Genomic DNA, 21076 nt, shown 5'->3' with positions numbered 1-21076 from the left:
GTCATATTTCCCTAATGCCCCCAAAAATATTTTTGTGTTGAATGAAGAGAGGAGTCATGATGGCTAAAACTTAGAGAAAAATGGCATTTACAGGTTATATGTAATTACCTTTTTGATTACACTAACAGGTAGTACATTGCTTGAAAAGTTCCGTAGGATTTGCCGTTATGTATTATTTGTAATTCCAAATTCCTTGTCAAGTCAGTGGAGAATCCAGTGATGCATCTTTATGCTTCACTGTGACAAGATTGTTTTCCTTTTTCACCCTAGGATGGACTGTGCAGATGCTACTGTATGCAGAAGGATGTCTGCTCTGTTGTGGCTTAAGAGCAGCGGGTGTGCCTTTGGCCAGCATGCCCAGACTTGCACCTTTTCCTTTGTCAAAACACAGAACCGTCCATCTGAAAATGCTACGCTAACAAGTTATAATTAGTTCCTTCAGCTAAGCCACTTGATGTGGTTAATTTGAGCAGCCATAGTCTGGACAAGAGTCAAATTGAGGTGTAGGGCAACAATGGTGCTTTCTAATGTAGGGGGAACCCTAGCATTGAAGTTGAGAATAATTTTACTTGCTGTCAATGAGGAACGACACTGCAGGTTTGCCTACAGAGCAGACTGTAGACTTTATAGCAGTGTTTTATAGTAGCTAAAGGATGGTACAGTGACCATTTATAGTTCTGAATCCACTTTTACACATGGTATGCAGTACTTTTTACTTACTGTAATGGGTTAGCATATTACCTGGAAAGTTGAGTTGATTTTGAATTGATGGTCCATTTATTGATATACTCTTCTATAGGAACAGATTCTTGTAAAGAAGCAATGAAGGAAGAGCCATGTCAAAATTATCAAAAATATTAATCACTGCAGTGATTGATTTTTCAAATGTGATTGTTCTTCAAATAAATGTACCAGTGATTTATCTGGCAGTCCCCACTTAATGCTCACCCTAATGATATGGCCTTAAAGGAAACGTAGGCTGTATTTCATTCCTTGTAAGGGATAATAATAATAATGCTTGCATTTGATATAGCGCTTTTCACGTCGTCTAGATGTCTCAAAGCGCTTCAAAGAATATGCTGTAAAATGAATTGACCGTATATTTGTGGGCGAAATGCGGCAGCCAATTGCGCACAGCAGTGTCCCACAAATGGTCGTGGATTGAAGATGACCAATTTATTATTGTTTTTGTTTTGGAGGGATTATTATTAGGCGTGTGGAGTAAGGAAACTTGCCCAAGGTTTCGCCCTGCCTGGAATTGAACCCAGGTGTCTCACTTGCAAGGCGAATGCTCTAACCACTGAGCTACAGGACTCCAGGGAAGGGAAAGTGGGAGCTTTCTTGCAGAGAGGTAGGACAAAGGTTAAGTTAGAGTTGTGATGACCTCTTATTTTTTGTGAGGAAGAAAGGGAGTTACGGTTCAAATTTGAGGGGCTCTATAGGCACAGTTCAGCATCAGCACAACAAACCAATTATTCTTATTGTCTAAGAATCTAACTTAATAATAGTATTGAGCACTGTGAAAAAAGAACTTGGTGTAAAACATTGTATAGTATGCATTCTAATGGGACTGTGAAACATTTGGTCATCGATCCTGCTTACGGATGGCTTGCTGTGTGTGGCGCCACATTGACTTCCAAGTAAAACTATTCTTGACTTCAATGCTTGGGTTCCCTCTATGCCATCATCTTTGCTGCTCTACACATCAATTGAATTTGCTTCTTGTCCAGACAATGGACAAGTCCTAGAAACAGTTGTGAGAGCAGTTACAACTGGTGTCCTGCAGCAGAAAGCTGGCTAGTCCAAGCTGGAAACCAAAATGCAATGAACTTCTGATAACCGTGGATCGACAGGAGAGTTGTGTTACAAGCGGATTTGCGCTCTCATGATGTGCCGGATAACTGGATTGGTCTATTATTACCCAAAGCTCTCTATATGATATTACAAACAGTATTGTTTTTCTGATAAGTCAAACCAGAAAACTTTAAATGCCAAGTGGCAGGTAATTGCTGTGAAGTGTATTTGTGGGTGAACTCGTCAGCCAATTTGCACACAGTAACGTACCACCAAAAGTTATCTTATCAGGGGGAATGGAGGCCAGGATATCAGGAGAAACTCCCTTTTCGAATAGTATCACAAAATCTTTAACATCTCAATAGGCAGATTTGGACCTCAGTTTAACGCAACATAATAATAATAGCAATCCTTGCATTTGATATAGCGCTTATCATGTCTTCCAGATGTCTCAAAGTGCTTTACAGAATTTACTCTAAAGAGAACTGACTGTATATTTTGTGGGGGAAATGTCTATTTTCCTAATTATATTCCTACTTACTGCTCGGTAAACAGAGGCAACTGCTTTAATTACTAAGCTACAGGACTCCATCATGTAGTGCAATCCGAGTACAGTACTGGAGCGTCAGCATAGATTGGGTTTCAATTCCTGACTTGGATATCCCAGGATAAGACACTGCCTTTCAAAGGCTGTCCTGGACATATTCTGCCTCAAAACGACATGAACAAAGCTTGTCTAGCATTAGAAACATTTTCAGATTTAATCACAGAATAGGTTAAGCTGGAGCTGTTAGTCATAGATCGGTGGGTTTGGTAGCCGTCATGTGTAAGCAGTTGCTTGCCTACACCTTAACGGTGAATACCAATTATTTTGGGATGGAAAAGAAAGCTGCATATTTGTGAAAGTAAAGCTGTACATTTACATATCAATTACTAGTGACAAGTGCAGCAGGGCAGCGTTGTGACAGACTGTCATGGAGAATTGCAACAAAGAGGGAATTTCAGTCCTGATTTTATTGACAAATTGGCTTCCAAAGGCATGATGCAATCACCTTTGATTTGACTAAAATCGAATTGACCCTTTGGAATCTTGTGATAGAATGGCTAGACCCTGCCACTTGGTATTTCAATGTTTAACTGAATCAGAAATATTGTGTTTAATGCAATATTGAAAGAGTTTTGGGTAAGAATTCTACACAATGCTTAGACCTGGGCTACTTCACAAAGTGCTATAACATTGATTTCACTTGAACATCTTGAAGCATCTATGTAGAAAATAATCCACTCTTATTTTGTGATATTGCAGATCCAAGGCTTATCTATGATATAAAGTAATCCCAACCCACTGTAAAATGTGTTATTTCAGGGATCCCTGCACTGAATATTCTCAGTGCAGAACAAGTAGTTACTCTTTGAAATCATCCATCACTAGTTATTTGTTTGACCACATACTCTGGCTAGGTTATCTATCAAATCCCACTACACGTTTTGTCCACAAAATACAGTTAGTCCACTTTGCTGTATATCCTGTGAGGCGCTTTGAGACGTCTTGACGATGTGATAAGGCAGTTTATCAAATTCAAGGATTATTATTATATATTATTCTACTGCATACCTACTTAATCCATTGGCTGGGATACTCATTGCTTTCAAAGAATTTTGCTCATTTGATATTTTTCTTGCTGCTCTACAGAGAGTAATTTTTTTCATTGTACTCATCATAAAATAGACTTGTTTTGCAGTGTTTTCTGGTTTGGAAATCTCAGCGTGCACTTAAATTTGAAATTTAATCGGGAGGGGAAGAAAAGCCTTTTTCGATTTTTCTTTCCATACTACACTTTACACTAAATTCCTGGGAAACACTTGGTGGTGAGATGTTCTCCTGCAAGGTGCTATATCAAGTGCAAAATTATCATTAGTATCGTAGAGCACATTTTCACCAAGTTATTCCTGTCCATCACAGTTTCACCAGGTGTGAAATTTGTTTGCAGTTGGCAACTTTTCATCCAGAAACAGAGTACCTGGAATCGTAAGGTTTCTCATTCCCGTAGAGGAATGATTCCTTTCCAAGTTTGTCAGAATCCTCAAGAGTAAGCAGAACAGGCACAGCTTGATTCTGTAGAGATTGATATTCTTCCGATCCACCTAAAACTCTCTTAAAAGGATAGGCGGTCCTTTGATTTCCTCTGTGAGATGCATGATTTTACCATGTTATGCGAACTGTATCTTTGCTGGACGTATGATTGCTATCGTATATACCAAAATGTAAATTGTCTGGTCCTTTTAAATTTGCATAATAAAGTATGTTAATTTTGATTTTTTAAAATATCAATCAGTCCGATTAGGCAGGAGAGCAGCCATTAAGTCACCGCATAATGAATGGGTTTTGAAAATCGAAAGTGATTCTGTGAATGTATTTTACATTTAAAATAAAGGAACGATCTGTCTACCGGTGGCTACAATGAATATTCTAGTGTGTTTAATTCTGGAACCTCAAGGTAATTAAAGGGCTTGGCACAGTGCCTTATACTTTAATCAGCTTTCTGCTTGCCTTATTCATTATAGTTCTCTTCCCTTGCAGCATGAGCAATTAGATGAGTCGAGGTATTAAATGTTAAATATTTTACTTTTTGTTTGGTAAAAAAGTTAATTGATAGAATTTGTCCATTGAGCATGCAGCTTCTTGTGAAATTGCTTGTTGGTTATTTGATTTTGAAGATTCAGGTATTAAGTGTTTTGTGATTGGCAAGATGTTCTCTGAAGGTCAGATTCCTCTTACATTTTGCCCTCAAACTTTGCCCTCTAGCTCTGTACTTTCCAATGCAAAACTGTTGCATCTTCAGGTAAATTAGCACCAATTCCATTCTCTCCCCTTCTCACCAACAGAACAGAGTGAAAGTATAATTACTGTCAGTAATGTTTCAGTTCAATCATTTTCCTTGATTGTGTTGAGTTTTCATTGTAAAATTCCTGCCTGGGAATAAAAATGTTTTTGAACAACTGGAAGGAAATAGGAGGTGGACCTGGACTGTGTGGAATTGGGAGCAGCAATCTGAGACCTTGCATCAAAATAGAGGTCAGGCGAATAACTCAGGTCTGCTCTCACTACAAGCAGCAAGGGTGAGCTGGGTTTGCGTCATGCTGTTCGCTGATGAGTGTGGGTCAGCAACAGAAACTGTCTCCATTTCAGCACTAGTTGGATAATCTCACCCAGAGAGGCCTTAATGATAGCTGATCTGAAAAATGTGATCAGAAAACAATAAGTTAGAATTTGTAATGGGTGGGGAGAAATGCAAAAATAGTCTAAATCTAGCAATCTACAATCCTTACATTTTTTGATCTATTCTGATCTTGTAAATTACTGTACTTTTAGTGTAAGAGCCTGAGAAACCTTTGGAACGATGGCTGAATAGAGCTTCTTCCAGCATAGTTGAAGTAAAGTGTAAATGATGCCCATTTTTCATACGCAAAGCTTCTAACTCACAAAGGATCAGTCATAGTCTGCTCCTTGCATTTTGGAAATGGGTCATTCAACAGTGGTTTCAATATGAATTCATCTTCATTCATTATACTCCATATACCATCAGTTAGATCAGCATGTCAATGAGGGGAAATCCCCAAGGACATCTGTCCCTTCAAAATGTTCAGTTGGAGCCACAGGACATTCCTTTCCGTGTTTCCATGGTCATCTGTCTGTTTTGTTCTATTATCCGCTTCAGTCAGTTATCTGCTTCCAGGAGTGAAAGCGAGAACATTTTAATGGTGTTTTAATGCCCTGTACTCAAAATATACTCAAACTTTTAATGGTAAGAGCAGAAGATGGAACCAAAAAAACACCATTCACCTTGTCCCCGCTCCCGAGGTCAATCGTGACTTGCTCAGAAAATTATTTTCATTTTGCTTTGTATCTAAGACTATAATCTCTCTTGAAACCAGAATCTCTGGTAGATGAAAAGCACTGAGGTTTTTGAGGTGGGGAGGAGGAGGGAGAAAGTACTACATAGCAAGATATAATTTAGCTTAGGCAGAAAAATCTGAAAGGAACAACAGTTTCATTTGATTTTCCTGTTAACCTGCTGACCTTACTCATTGTATTTTGGGTAACTGCAGGTGAAATTTAACCCAACCATTTAATAATCCACCTCTTATTGCCACTACAGAGTTATAATAATAATAATTCTTGCATTTTGTATAGCGCCTTATCACGTTGTTGAGACGTCTCAAAGAAGGTTCACAGAATATAATGTAAAATGAATTGACTGTATATTTTGTGAGTGAAACACATAGTGAAAAGTTGTCACCAAATTCCTCAAGCATGTGAGCCCCTGGACAGTCACTTGGAAATGCCTAAAGGTAAATTGTGATTGTTCAAATGCTGGAATGTGTTGTGAATCATAAATGAAAAAAGAGCAAGGTTTCCTGACACCTTTTACCTGTACCTGTGATTGAAACAAAACCTTCCTGGATAGGAAATCATTCATGCTGCAAAAATGAATGAATTTCTCATAAATGTCTTTGTCCTTCACATGTCGTTATTCAACTAAATCCAATTGCAGCCCTCCACTGGGAGCAGACTCATCTCTCAGTTAAATGTTAACTGGATATTGCAACTGAAGTGGTTGAACAATGCACTAAAGCGAAAAACAGCAGCAGTTGAAAATTCTCATTTTGTTTGTGTTTCCTGCACTAAACATCAGCTCCAGTGATCTATTGAAGTAGTGGTTCTAACTCTGTAACAACTGTACCGTGCACTAGTACCACAGCACTTATTTACCAATTTAAAGTACAGGCAGGGCTGGCATATAGTTGGAAGGAAGGAACAGTGAAATCCTGGTGCATGATTGCTTTTAGGTCAGCAATGTTAGCCTGCTTGACTGCGCGTCAGTGAATTGTCAACTGGTTTAGTTGTTCAACATATATGGGATTATTTTACTCCAACTCTTAGATAGAATGAGCAGAAGTTCCTTGGAACAATCATTTTTTGGGGTTAGCCAGCTTTTAGTGCAGGATCCAAGGCTTTATGGAGCAATAAGTATAGATTAGGATAGATGGATTCCTTTCCAAACCAACGAAAAGGGATATGTGATTAGTATCTTTTGACACAAGCTTTTTGTGTGTTTGAATTGGAGTTAACTTAAAATGCACTATTTAGAGTTACAAGTGAGTTCGCTCCCTTATAAATAATAAACATAACATTTGATATACGGCTTTATCACATCGAAACATCTCAAAGTGCTTCACAGAGTTTCTCTGTAAAGTGCAGTGAGAGTGTATGTGTGTGTATTTATCTCAGAGCAGTGACGGAGCTTGATACCGAGCCGACGAGAGAAGGGAGTTGAAGAGGAAGGTTGAAGAGGAAGGTCTTTAGGAGGTGAGATCAGAAGATGGGTTAGGAGGGCACAAAGTGGAGGGATTGCAGAGTTCAAGAGTTTTCAAAATAAAAAAGCCTATTTGTAGGTCAGTCCGAATTAAAACAATTGGACTGCTGTCAGCCTTTTTATTGTGCCTGATGTTGCTGACTCACCCTATGACTTTCGCTGTACGGCTGCCTGACATTTTTTCTCTCTCTCTATAATCACTTGTGAAGCTTTTAAAAACCTTCCAGAAATGTCACTTTATCCTACATAACAGCTGATCTAGTGTATGACTGGAATGACAGAAAGGAATACTAAACAACCAATACAAAGCATAATCGTGCAGCATAATTGATTGTGATCACACATCTGGAGAGCGTGACCTTACATAATGGCTGTGACGGGGGACAAGAGCTTAGCAGTTTTCTGTTACGAACGGTTCTTTTAGCATTATCACCTCAGCCTGCTGATAATGACACAGCGTTAGTGCCCAGCGATCGGTTTGCTTTCATTTTGGAGGTGGGTCGGTTTACTTCACTGTTTTTTAATGCACTTTACAGAAGGCTTTTATTCCTCCTGCACTATGAGAAATGGGGAAATCATCGTATTGGTGTCTATCTACGATTGCTAATGCCTTTTCACCACAGTAACTCAAAAGCACTTTATCAGATTTTCGCTGAATCTGATAAAGGGTTTCTCTCGGCAGAGACTGGATTCTCTGTTAAAATAGGTGCACTGTCCATCTGTGTGCCCCTCAACCATTAATAACTTGATGTTGCTGTTGCTTGTTATTCTTATTATTGATCACACTTGAGGTATATTTGCAACATTTCCGTGCCTCTAGTTAGCTGTTAAGTGATATGAGCTTTAGGAAAAGTAGCCAGAAGCAAGATGATGTGACATTTTCAATATTTTCAATCCACGACTGTTTGTGGGACACTACTGTGCGCAATTGGCTGCCGCATTTCGCCCACAAATATACGGTCAATTCACTTTACAGTCTATTCCGTGAAGCGCTTTGAGACGTCTAAAAGATGTGAAGAGCGCTACATCAAATGCAAGGATTATTATTATAATTATAATAATCCTTGCATTTGATATAGCGCCTTAAGTGACCAATTTATTATTGTTTTTTTTCTTGAGAGTTATTATCATGGGGTGGAGTAAGGAAACTTGCCCAAGGTTTCACTCTGCTGGGAATCAAACCTAGGTCTCTCGCTTGCAAAGCGAGTGCTCTAACCACTGTTATTATTATAGCCATTAACCACTAACCATTATTATAGTATATTCTATGAAGCCCTTTGACACGTCTCAACGATGTGATAAGACTATATCAAATGCAAGGATTATTATTGTTACTATTATTTGAACAAGATTATTCTTCCCCCATTTTCTGTTTTCTATTATGTTCATTTTCTTTCTGCCCCCGTTCTTTGATTACTTTTCAATCTCGGTTGCTTTGCTTCTATTTTTGCTTGATTTTTTCCATCCTTGTTTACTGGTTGATCTCTTGAAACTGTTTTTTTTCAGCTTCCTAGCAGTGCTTGCTCTCCTAGTGTCCTTTTACTTTCCACTTTCCTCAGTGGTCTGTAAATGGTATTGGTCATTTCTATCCAGTCGATAAATGTTCACTTAGCTCCTTCAGCTGATCAGAAATGTGCTGCGAGCCATTATTTTGTCTTGTATTGGTATGGATATGTGTAGGTGTCAGCAGTAATGCAAGGAGTTGAGTGACTGTGGTAGCTGGAAAGACAGAAAATTTCAGTGAGTTAACAATACTGTTGAAGAGGAATTGAGGGCACAATCAGATAGACTAATGATTAGGTCTGACTGGTCTATCCGCTCCTCAGGAGTATTTACACACTATTGGGTGGGAGCCGCATTTTTAAGTNGGGGGAGGGAGTTTACACTAAATGTTATGTTATCCTTTTCAGTCATTTCCGTAACGTAATTTCTAACAATTCTGGAAATCATTATCAACAGACCAGAGGGCAGTTTGATAAGGAGGTTAATTTCACCCAAGTGTACAATATGCTCTTTGCAGGTATTGTTTGAAATAAGGTGAGCCTCGGGAGACCGTTTTGCTTTTGCTATGAAGAGAAGAAATGAAGTTGTTGTATGCTTGGTAATTGCTTTGAACTCTTTGACTAAGTGCTCTCGCAACCAATGGACACATCAGGCACCAGCCCTATATTCTCGTTTCTCTTTTTATTAAAGCTGCCAAATTGACTATAGTCAAAGGAAGTAATTACAAAAGTTGCAGAAAAATCAACTGAACCTGAAGTATCAGAGCTCTCGTTAGAAAAGTGGACAAGGCAATGAGGGAATTAATTCTTCCGTGATTTGGGATGTGGATATGAGATAAGGTTCTCCATTTGTTCTCGGCAATCGCAATCAAATAAGTGATTCCAAGAATATCTGTGGATTTACCATGTTGAAGATCTATTATAGGTTTATAAAGTATAATGGCATTTCAATTTCCAGTTGGAAAGCCCAATGTTTCACCATTTGGTTTAGAAAATTCTTGTCTAATAAATGAAAATGAAAAGATGTTAACAATGTCAATAACATTATTGTCTGCTGCATTCACTGTGTATTAACCACATCTGGTGATGGCTTTGGGAAGTCCTCCTAACGTGAAAGGCTCTATACAAATGTAATTTGTTGTTGGTTTTGTTGTTCTATTTCAGGCTTCAGTGAAAGATTCTGATCTCAATATACGATTTGGAGGACCTGTCGTCAGCTGCCTTTATCAGGAGGAGATGATCAGGTGAGTTAACGAATTGTTGCATGTTTATTGAAACTCTGGAGCTCTCTTGAGGGAAGCTTTTCACTCATTTATCTTAGGTTCCCTATCTTATACACATGTACACTCAAACGCTGTGTCCTATTGTGTGGCTCACTGTGTGGTGCCTGTAGTTGTGTTGTATATATAATGTAGTTGGCTAGCTCCTGAATAAAGGTGGACCCAAGCTGTTTGACTTTTCGTCATTTGGGCATCACAGCTGAACCTAATCTTGTCTTCAGGTCTCCCAAGTCACAGCTGGATTCCTATTCTTTTATCAAAGGAACTGATATCCAACACACACTGTAGTCTACATCATTGATAGAATTTTAGGCTAAACCCTGTCAGCATAGAAGTGTTTTTGCTTCTGCCACCTGGTGATTCTCTCCTGTGACTTTGCAGAATGTAATCCAATACAGTTTTGAGTATTAGCAATATCACAAAAAATTGCTTGGATTAGTTAACAAGAACAGGAGGAAGGAGTGAAGACGTGTAGGAAAACTAAAAACTTCAGGTGTAAAGACATCCTTATCCTTATCCCAGAGTCTCGCCAACTTGTTCCCCCCCCCCAAATTTCAAAGCTTGCATGAAGGCTTTGAACATATTTTGGTCATCTTTCCCTCTCCACTCTCATTACCTCCCAGCTTGGGTGCCCATGCAGCCAAATTGAGACTTCCTCCCAATATGAATGTAAATCGTATTATGTCACCAAGTACAAGACTACCTCATTTAAAATCCATTGTTCAATTATTTAAAAATGCAGGAGCAGACTATTTTATCTTCTGCTCCTTAATACAGTACTTCAAAAGAATTGTATCTGTTTAAGTAACTGAGTGAAACAATTGCACTGTATAACATTTCACCTGTTGCATTGTTTATTTACTGGGAAGAGCTCTTGTTTGGATCCTGATCTCCTGACGGTATATGCACAGATTATTTGAACACATGGTATCGTGATTGCTCGACTCTCCTAGGACTTGGTCTCCACGCAAGCATAGCTAAAGCAACAGTTTCTTCACCGATTCTGTTGCACACTTTATTTGGTGGGATCGCATATTTGTGAAATAAACATTTTCTGTGCTGATTTACCACTGTGTTTGTTCCTTAAACTTTTATCTCTCTTTGGGATGAATATGATTGTACAGGGTCTAGTCCACATGCTCCTCACACTGACCGGCTTCCTGCTGGGTTTCTTGATGCAGTTATATATTACTCAACTAACAATCATCAGCTGCATAGAAAGTGCTGAATTTTTGGTAGATACTTGAATTTTATTTGTCCAATGATTACTGAAACAGGACTCCATGTTAAAATAGCACCTGGTGCTTAAAGAATACCTGCACTGCATGCTGCTTATCCAACTATTGCTGCCCTATATTATAGCTTTGGCTTGTGGGAATGAGGGCATAATTATAATAATCCTTGACTTTGATTAAGCACCTTCGGAATAGCTTAAAAAAATCACACAGAATTGCTGTCTATTGTAGTGACTCTTTTTGCAGACATTTCTGTACCTCCAAGCTTCTTTGAGGAGGCAGGAAGGCTGATGAACCATAAACAATGTCTTGAATTTACTGCAGAATTATGATGGAGAACCTTGCTTATCTTCCCTCTGAGGATATTTTCAGACTCATTTTATGGACTTTGAAAGAGTGAAAGGCCTGAGTGGGCATGCTGGGATTCAAACCCAGACATTGGTCTTAAATGAGCTGCTTAAGCTAACCTGGATGTTTTCCTGCTCCTTCTCCAGGCATATATTCAACAAAATAGCTGTGCACTATCAAACTAAATTGTTAGCTCGTTGACCCTTTGGCCTGCTATTCAATGACATCATTGTGCTGGATGTTGAGCTTTGAGGGGGGAAGAAATCAATGCAAGAATCAAACCCAATCGAAGGTTAGAGCAGTTTTAAAGCGCAATATCTTTGAAAGTGGAAATAATTTAGATGATTACAACTGAGGTCAGGCAGCTTTTTCCTCTGCCACCTGGTGATTTGCCACTTCACAGAATATATGACTTCACAGAATATACAGCGATCTCAGCAAACCCCCATCAGTGCCAACCTCAAATAAATAAATCTCAGTGAAGCTCAATTTGATGTCTGCTTACAAAGCTTTACTTGATAATGATGCAGAACAGAATCTGATGAGATTCTGACTGATGGAAGGGTAAGGTTCCACAGGGTCCACAATCCACCTGTACCGTACTCGCGTGGCTTTTCTTCATTTATCATTCAACCTAAGTGAGTGTCAGCAAGCTATTTAGACGTCGGGACATCACGTCTGAAGATTTCCTCCCCCACTGTAAACCCATCCAAGGATGAGAAAATCACAGATGAGAGTCAGATGTGTTCAGCCATATCGACCCACCCAACCCCCCCACTTCCCTCCACCAACCCTCCAGCAAAGGGAAGCTGAGGCCACCTGAGTCCAGCTCCCTCTGGACATTCTCTGTACAACACTCCAATTGTCTTAGTGAGTTTTCAAAGAAAGCCAGATTTTGTTTGGAATAAACCTATTTTGCTGATGAGATATAAAAATCATCAGTAAGTGAGATACTTTTTTTGTGCATTTTATATGGTGCAGTCACTGGAAAAGCCTTACAGAGAGGCAAATGAGTATGGGCTCCGGGTATTTCAAAAAGTTTCTTTGAATGTGCTGACTAAATATTGAGCTTAAAATAACAACCATTTTTCTTTGGAAAAAAGTTGTTCACTTGTTATCTAATAAAGCTTAAATGATTCTCGTGCTGAAAACTTGGTGACAGAACAGTGTCTTGTTGCTCCCTAGGCACTTTGCTATAAGATTGAAGGGCGCGTGCCTGCACCTGTGATTTCCCCATGTGGCAAGGTCCAATCTTACCCGTGCCATTTGGGAGCGAGGAATGATTTGGTGGGGAATGGCCCCAGGCTCTAAATGGCATTAATTGGGGATTTGAGTGACTCAGTGGGTTAACAAATGTCATTCGTTTCTTGGGACCTAGGATTGAACTGATGGGATGAACGTTGATCTGCTGGTTGCAAGGGAGTTTGGGGCAGCTCTAATCTAGTTCTTAGTGGGCATATTTACCACATTATCTGCCCGTAACTTGATGCAGGAGAGATTAGTGTAGGTAGAGGTGAGTCTGAGAGCCGGAGTTGAGACATTATTGGAACAACAACAACAACAAGATTCCATTTATAGAGCGCCTTTCACGTCAGGAGGACGTCCCAAGGCGCTGAACAGAGTATACAGAGTATACAAAATGTCCCTCTCCTTGAAGACTTTTATTTTGAACCTCTTCTGACCTAGGAATGCTTGGTGACACCAGTCTTATGTTTCCACAACATAGCATGACTGGAGGTACAGCACAGAGGAAAATTAGGAAGATATGGATCAGCTTGCATGTCACTTGGTTCAGATATGTATGCATTGGCAGGAATTGGTCAAATATTGTTGCTGAAATTGGATTGTTTGAGAATCAGCTTCTCTGCGTACTCTTCTTGCTGCATTTCATTGAATGCACTGGACTTGACACCTCTGAAGTCTGAGGCATCAGGAATACAATGGACCATTGAATAAAGTGAAATGCACATTATCTAACAACCCTGCATATTATATTATAATGACGTCCATTTCTTTACATAAACTGGTTCCTGACGGGGCTGAAGAATCTGCTGTTAATCAGTGTTAAGATGTTAAGGGGATGGACATAATTTCTTTATTTGCCTATGTAAGTGCCTGTGGCACTTTATACTGAAGAAAATAGTAGGGAAAAATACCTCAAAATTGCCGTTGAAAGATGATTTGGTTTACTTTGCTTTCGTTCTCCTCATCTTGTCCCAAGGTCTCGTATTTTGTCCATTATGCTCATTTGTATCCTCGGGTTCCCGAGAGATCCTTTTGCAAAGGAACGAGTTATGTTGTGCCCTATGAAGATTTGAATACACCACTGGTGTGCAGACCTCCCCTTGTGTCTCAAGGTTGTGAGAGTCCTGTGACAGTTTCTATACATAGCATCTTTGCAGCACTGACTCCTGCAGCCAGCTGATCCCCAGGACCAGTCCTGAATAAAGCACACAAAGCCTGAATGGTGGGCTCTCCAGTATATCAGTTGTTCTGCGAGCAGATGAACTGTTTTGGCAGCTAATTCAGATTTGTTTTCAGGGTTTTAGGGTTGGGAGGTATTAATATGTTGCATAAAGTGTTAGACGCCTCTATGACCCCTCTCTCTTCTCTCTCTCTCCCCCCCCCCTCCCCCCCACCCCCAATCTTCCTTTTTATTTCCAGGACTTGCATGACAGCTGGATGCAAGAGGGAATAAAGTTAGTTACCAATTTATTCAACTTGCAAGAGGCGTCTGGCCACAAATAATTAACAAAAAGCTGGGAATTGGCTGTGGCTGTGCTTGTGCCTCAGAGACCCTACCCCTTTTATTATGAAAAAAATCACAGTTGCAGCAATAGATAATAGTAGCACATTGCAATTAAACAGCGGCAGTGACAGGGGAGAAGAGATGTGTTCAGTTAATGAGCTTTCTTGCAGCCTGTGCATCGCAGCCTCTGAAGTAGGGAAGTGATTAAAGCACAGAGATAATTATAGATTAAGTGAAAATTTCTCCCGAAGGAGACCTCAACATAAACAAAAACTGTTGCGGAAATCCCTTGTGGGCTCGCTCTTGAACGTGCTCTGCTCAGTGTCATCTTTCAACAGCATCAAGTTAGTACCAGGCTGATCCTCCTGCTTATACCACTAATTCATTGCAACACTGACAGATTCTTTCCCTGCTATGCTTTCCTGGCCAAACAGTCCCAAAAAGCTGTTTAAACATTCATTCAGATATAGATATGTGCACTGGTTTAGTGAGCCATACCTTTCCACAATGGATCACTGTTATTGCTGTTATGTTTTGCCAATATTATTAAAAATAGAACCAGCCTACAAAAGTAATTTTGTTTAAATGCAGTTTGACTTTTGGGAAAGAAACTTTACACATAAGACAAATGTGTGATCTGCTCCAGCAGGCAGGAGACTGAAGGTACAGTACAGGACAGCAAGACAACTTCTGGCAACCTAGTGGTATTAGAATGGAATCCAATCCTTCACACCACTGTATGAATTTATCTTAACAAAGACAAAAGTCGAGGCAAGCTGTCCATAAGTGAGCAGTGTTTAATTGCCTCTCTGCAAAGCTGGGCTGGAACAGCCTGGCAGGAAACGTTGTACTTCTTTTGCTGGAGGTCACCCTCTTCAAACCAAACTGCAGGTCTTGCAAAGAACCTTCTCGAGAGTTCGCTTGTGATAAATTATGCCATTGGGAGATAAAGAATTCCCTCTTTTATGCTGGCAGGTGGATAAGGAGACACAATGGTGACCCAGAATTTTTAGTTTGAGTAAAGGGTAAATGTTTTTTTAATTGTATTTTGTGTTGAAATGGTCTCTTATTCTTAATTTTTTTTAAAAAGCTCTTGCTTAAGTCATGTGGTGCTATGCACCACTTCTGGTCGAGAGAGCAGGCAGGCGAGCTGCCTCTGGCCTCTGACAGTGTTGCAGTAAGAGCTGCCTGGAGGTGACTGTGCCCCCAGATATCTGAGAAAATATCTATGATATAAATAATCCTTGTATTTGATATCGCGCCTCATCATGTCTTTGAGACGTCTTAAAGCGCTTGGCAGAATATTTTGTAAAGTGGTCCAAGTTGACATCTCTACTGACTCACCAAGCAATTTTTGAAGTGCTTTTTATATATAAGATTAACATTAATAAATGCAGAGGCAACTGAAATAACAGCAATTTGAGAATATATGTGAAAGATTTTTAAATAATAATAATAATCCTTGAATTTGCTATAGAGCCTTTATCATGTCTTTGAGATGTCTCAAAGCACTTCACAGAACATACTGTAAATTTGCCTTTGGTTTTGTAATTTGCAATCTCAATACTTTTCTGTCCATTTTCAAATGTCTCCTCTTGTACGATTGCACTTGATTATATATGAAAATATTTTGTTTCCTACCGTTACAGAGAAGAAGAGAAAACTATATTTGACCATTGTAGAGAGAACAACATTGACCATGTTTCGAAAGCCCTCATTTCCAAGAATGTGGACGTTAACCTGAAGGACGAGGAGGTACATTATTCAGTGTGACAATGACATTCTTACTTTTAGGCCCATTTGAGTATTGTGGAACTCCATAAACAGCGTGTGGGGCAAATAAATCCAGAGAACGAAAAATATTTTATGATAATCCAACCATGCAACCCATTTTTGGCTTCATTTGTGATTCATGTTAGCTCATCGTTCAATATTTTAGAGATTAAATAGTCACTCACTGCATCTACTAGGTGCATAATATGTGTATATTTTCATTGATCACGATAGCAGAACCTCACCTTTTTTCAAATTTCAGAAATCCTGATGGGCGAATAACATTTTGTTTCACAAAAGCTGTGTACTGAATGGGAATTGACTCTGCTTTCCTGTAGCAGTAGAGGGCAGCATCCTTTTGTAGGAAACAGTATTGCTTTTGTGTTGCTCTTTATCTCTTGCTTTTTGTCAATACCCTCCTTCACCCGCCCCCCCCCCCCCCCCCCCAGGAAACCACAAGCAAATGGATTAAAGCAACAGTTCAGCTAAAAATGCTGATTAAATATCTGACACTTCAGCCATAACATAACAAGCCATTTAGTATTTTGAAAGATGCAATATCAGGAAGAGCTTGTTTCTGGATCATGCTGTGGTATTGAAATCGGCCGTTAAACTCAGCAAATTTGACATGTGATCTGAGACTTCAGCCCTTCCTTCGTCAGTACAAACCTGTATTTAGGTTCTTAAGTCCTGTACCATAGCTAGCTGCGTTTTGGTTTATACTGGTCGTTTTTCATTTTCTTTTATTCGTTCAATAAAATGTCACCCTTACGCTGATATTCTGTGAATGGATTGCAGATGTACTCAGCTGCAGCTCAGTAAAAGTCTTAAGAAAAATTATAAAATAATTGCCCATCATTGACTTGCAAGACAATAAAATTTAAAGGCAAGTTCACATGATTTTGCAGAATCACAATGGGCCAGTAAATTTTAAGGACTCGATCTGCCGTATTTTTTTGTGGGTAGCGTAATTTGGTACAACCAGAAGAAAACTGGTATGATAGGGATTTTTTTGAATGAGGTGACTGCTTATGAGCCATGGTCTTGCAGTCTTTTTCATTTGCCTTTCTCTGATTTGTGTAATGTAATTACCATGTCCTTTTGAACCCAACCAAATCCATCACCTCGCGCTTACCGTGGATCTGGCTGGGTTCATCCTTCACCGTGAAGTCAAAACGTAGAGCTGATTACTGATGGGCCTTGGGGTTTCCTGTCCATCCCCACTGCACCACTTAGGCCCTTTTGAAAGCTTGACCTTTCTCGCATAACCTGATCCCTAGTTCTATCGCAGTGTTTCTCGCTTGACTTATTCCATTATCTTTGTTGCATTTTAAAGCAAATGGCTTTTCTTCAGAGCTCAAGTTGTTTAGTGTGTTGAGTTTTGTTAAGAAACTGACATAAATGGGTTGCAACAAGCAAACTAGCAACAGCAAAAAGTTCAGCTAGTCAGTCGCTATACATATTGTTCTTTTTCTGTTATCTACATTATCCAGACTCGTGTTTTTTGCTGCAACACTGCTGGCAACTCCTTCAAACCTCTGCTACTTATATCAACTAGCTACTTGCACAGTCCTAGGCTGGGCTTGATCTTGCCTGGAGGATATAAATGTGAGACTTCCTTACTTATGGTAAGGTTGAGCACTTCTCCAACGTAAGAGGGGATACAGAATGCACATTGAAAAGAAGAAAAATCCTCCCATCTATTGACGGCATTTATAAATCTTACCTGGGTGCTGTTAGGAGCACGGATGAATGCAACTGTGTTGTATTACTGTTGATTTTCATATGTTGCTGATGCATTGATTTATTGGTGAAGTAATTGTTATAACAGGATTTACTGTTATGTTTTCCCATCATTTTAAAGTACAGTTGAACTTCATTTTGTGGACTCCCCAATAATGACAACAACTTAGTATTCGAGCCACTTTCTCACTCTGTTTTGCAATAAAACATTGTGGGGTTTTATAATTGAAGGGCCTGTGAAATATATACATGTTTGTGAAATATTACCAAATATATCTGCTTTTGTTCTTCCATAGGGTAGGGCACTGCTGCACTGGGCATGCGACCGGGGACACAAAGATCAGGTCTCTATGCTGCTTCAACAGAAAGCTGAAATCAACAGTCAGGTGAGCTGATGCCCAGAATTGGCTAAATAGCTAAATAGCTTTTTCTACGTTTATTGCTTTTGCAGTTACTGCAAGCAATACAGCAGCTATGTGAGACAAGCTGACACTGTACGCAGGAAAGTGTGTCTCACTCACTGATATCACGAGTGAATGTGAAGACCGAGAGAGTCAAAATATTTATGAGCTGGAAATTCTATAGCTGCACTAATAGTGACTCGCGATTTGTGAATCAGATTTGGTGTGAAATCCAAGTTTTTAATTTTAAAAAAAGACTGGAAACTTATCCCAAAGGATAACTAAAAGCCCTCTTTCGGCCAGCGTTTTGCATTCCGACCTTCTGTCGAACTTTTCGAGAAATGGCCCGATCACAAAGTGTCAACTGCGATGGTGACATTTTCAACCTCGCACAATTGAAGCCCCGAACCTCTTTGCAGTGAGAACCCCCATTGTTATTCTGTGATCAGTAATATGCTATGTACTGATACCCTCTTGCAAAGATCTCCAGTGAGCAGAGTTGTGGCACTAGCAGTGAGTTGCCAGGTTTACTTTTCTCCCGAGAAACACCTGCTAATAGTTCTTCACTTGGGAAATGAACCCACTAAGCCACCACTGCGGGTACAATACACTACTTCCATTCTGTGACTGTTGTTGCTATTTTCACCTGCCCTCGAGGTAATGTTTCAAACAAGTGAAAATAATGCTTAGCAAGTGATGTGAAAAAAATCCTCCAGCACATCTGTTTTTGTGGAACCAATCTAAGTCCCAGTCCAAAAATGGCAATGGAATCAAAGCCTAGTGCACCAGGGAATGGTACTTTCTAATTGTTTTACTTACATTTAATCCTTATACCCCACTCACACCTGTTCCCTTCCCTTCTCCCACCCCGCCACCCTCCTGCTGCCTACTTTGTCGAAAGAAGTTCACCTGCTGAATAGTCTCATTGCTGTGCAGGCCCAGTGATCTGAATGGATTTCAGGTCACATTCCTGTACTGGTCACAGGTGTGAAAGAAGCATTTGCCTGCAATTACCACAGCAGACCAATTTGCTCTGATAATGTTATTGTATAGCTAGACAATCACACTTCACTCCTTTGTTGGCATTTTAAATCCTCTTCACAAATTCTAGTTTATTCGGAAATCCGCAGAACAGTATGGGACATTCCAGAGATGCAATTGGGGACTGTTTTGTCTTGGTAAATGACGGAAAGTGACTGAAAAAATGGTTTTGAGATTTATATTTGATTTCTTGCATCTTCATTCCTCACCAGAGAAATCTGAATTTGACCCTTTAGTTTTTTTTGTTGCACCTTTTTAAGTCTTGGAAAACACTCAATAGGTACACTCATCTCCTGTCTGACAGTGAAAGTACGTTCAAGTGGTTGTTTATTTCTTTAAAATACTGGTGAGATTTCTTGACCTAGCCCTTTTTACATAAACGCTCTGCGGTTATCCTTGTGCTTGTGGCGTTGCTCCAAAAATGTTTCTTGCAATGGACTGGTGTTTCCACGGCAGATGTGGAGTCCTGTAGCGTAGTAGGTAGCGCGCTCGCCTCGCAAGTGAGAGGACCTGGGTTCCATTCCTGGGCGGGCGAAACCTTAGGCAAGTTTACTCCACGAACCTCTGTTTACCTAACAGTAAGTAGGAACCCGATTGTTAGTCGATTGGCAGATTGCTTTCTGGGGGTAATAATCCCTCAAAAAAAATTGGATGCCACGTTTCACCTACAAATGTAGCTCAGTGGTTAGAGCACTCGCTTTGCAAGCGAGAGACCCGAGTTCAATTCCAGGCAGAGGGTGAAACCTTGGGCAAGTTTCCTTACTCCACACAGAGCCTAATAATAATTCCTCCAAAACCAAAAACTAATAAATTGGTCATTTTACAATCTACGACTGTTTGTGGGACACTGCTGTGCGCAATTGGCTACCGCGTTCGCCCACAAATATACAGTTAATTCACTTTACAGTGTGTTCTGTGAAGCGCTTTGGGACGTCCTCCCGACGTGAAAAGCGCTATATCAAATGCAAGGATTATTATCATTATATTATTACAAAATACACAGTCAATCTATTTTGCAATATATTCTTTGAAGCGTTTTGAGACGTCTTAACGACGTGATAAGACGATATATCAAATCCAAGGATTATTGTTATTATGAATGGAGTTCCCCCACAAATCTGCTAGTACTTCATTTCACAGTCATACACTTGAAGCAGGTTGAAACTCCCAAATGTGTAAATATGTTCCCGCACTCTTGGTTAACCTCTTCGGTCACTGAACAAATCTGGATTGTATTCATTCTAAATGCAAAAAGGACTTGCTGACTATCAGACTTATGTGAATTCTTGTAGCAGATTGTAATGGTAAGTGTGGACTGATTCTAAATCAGTAGGACAAATTATGCTTTGGGCATCCATAGCATAGCAGAAACAACAGATAAATAGGTGATGAGTGTTGGGAGACTATTACAGTACATTGAGGGAGACGTATGGACTGAGCCTTATTACCAAAAACATAAACCTTTGTTTCTGGTTCCTGCACTGATAGTTACACACCATAACAATAACATGAAAATTCAGGACTTGAGGAGGTCCCTGGGGTAGATGAGGCAGTGATTAATAGACTATCTAAAGCTAAATCAACTGTGTGTTTAATTAGTTTTTTCTTTCTTGGGGCTCTAAGGTACGAGTTGTAGATTACGCAGGGGGCCTCCTGAATCAATTGAACAGTAGCGCAGGTGATTTGGGTGGTTGCCATATGGGAGTTGAATGGAGTATTACATGAAGGGGACTCTGTCAGTGTTTCCATTATTCTAGAGCCATGTTAAAGGTTCTGGGATGTTGCAAACTGTTCAGACAGCTTCCATGGCTGGTTGCGTTTATTGTCTTCAC

General features: G+C 39.8%; 1 protein-coding gene across 1 annotated transcript in view; it reads left to right on the top strand.

The window, feature by feature from the left end:
• Positions 1-21076, top strand: part of acbd6 (acyl-CoA binding domain containing 6) — an 83527-nt gene that overhangs the window by 12229 nt on the left and 50222 nt on the right. The window contains exons 4-6 of the mRNA XM_042335381.1: positions 9839-9918; positions 15936-16041; positions 18099-18188. Of these exons, the coding sequence (XP_042191315.1) occupies positions 9839-9918; positions 15936-16041; positions 18099-18188 (276 nt within the window). The remainder of the gene's footprint in view (positions 1-9838; positions 9919-15935; positions 16042-18098; positions 18189-21076) is intronic.

This window comes from Callorhinchus milii, unplaced genomic scaffold (genome assembly GCF_018977255.1).
Source record: "Callorhinchus milii isolate IMCB2004 unplaced genomic scaffold, IMCB_Cmil_1.0 Scaffold5, whole genome shotgun sequence".
NCBI classification, from domain to species: Eukaryota; Metazoa; Chordata; class Chondrichthyes; order Chimaeriformes; family Callorhinchidae; genus Callorhinchus; species Callorhinchus milii.
This window is presented reverse-complemented; position numbering and strand designations above follow the sequence as displayed.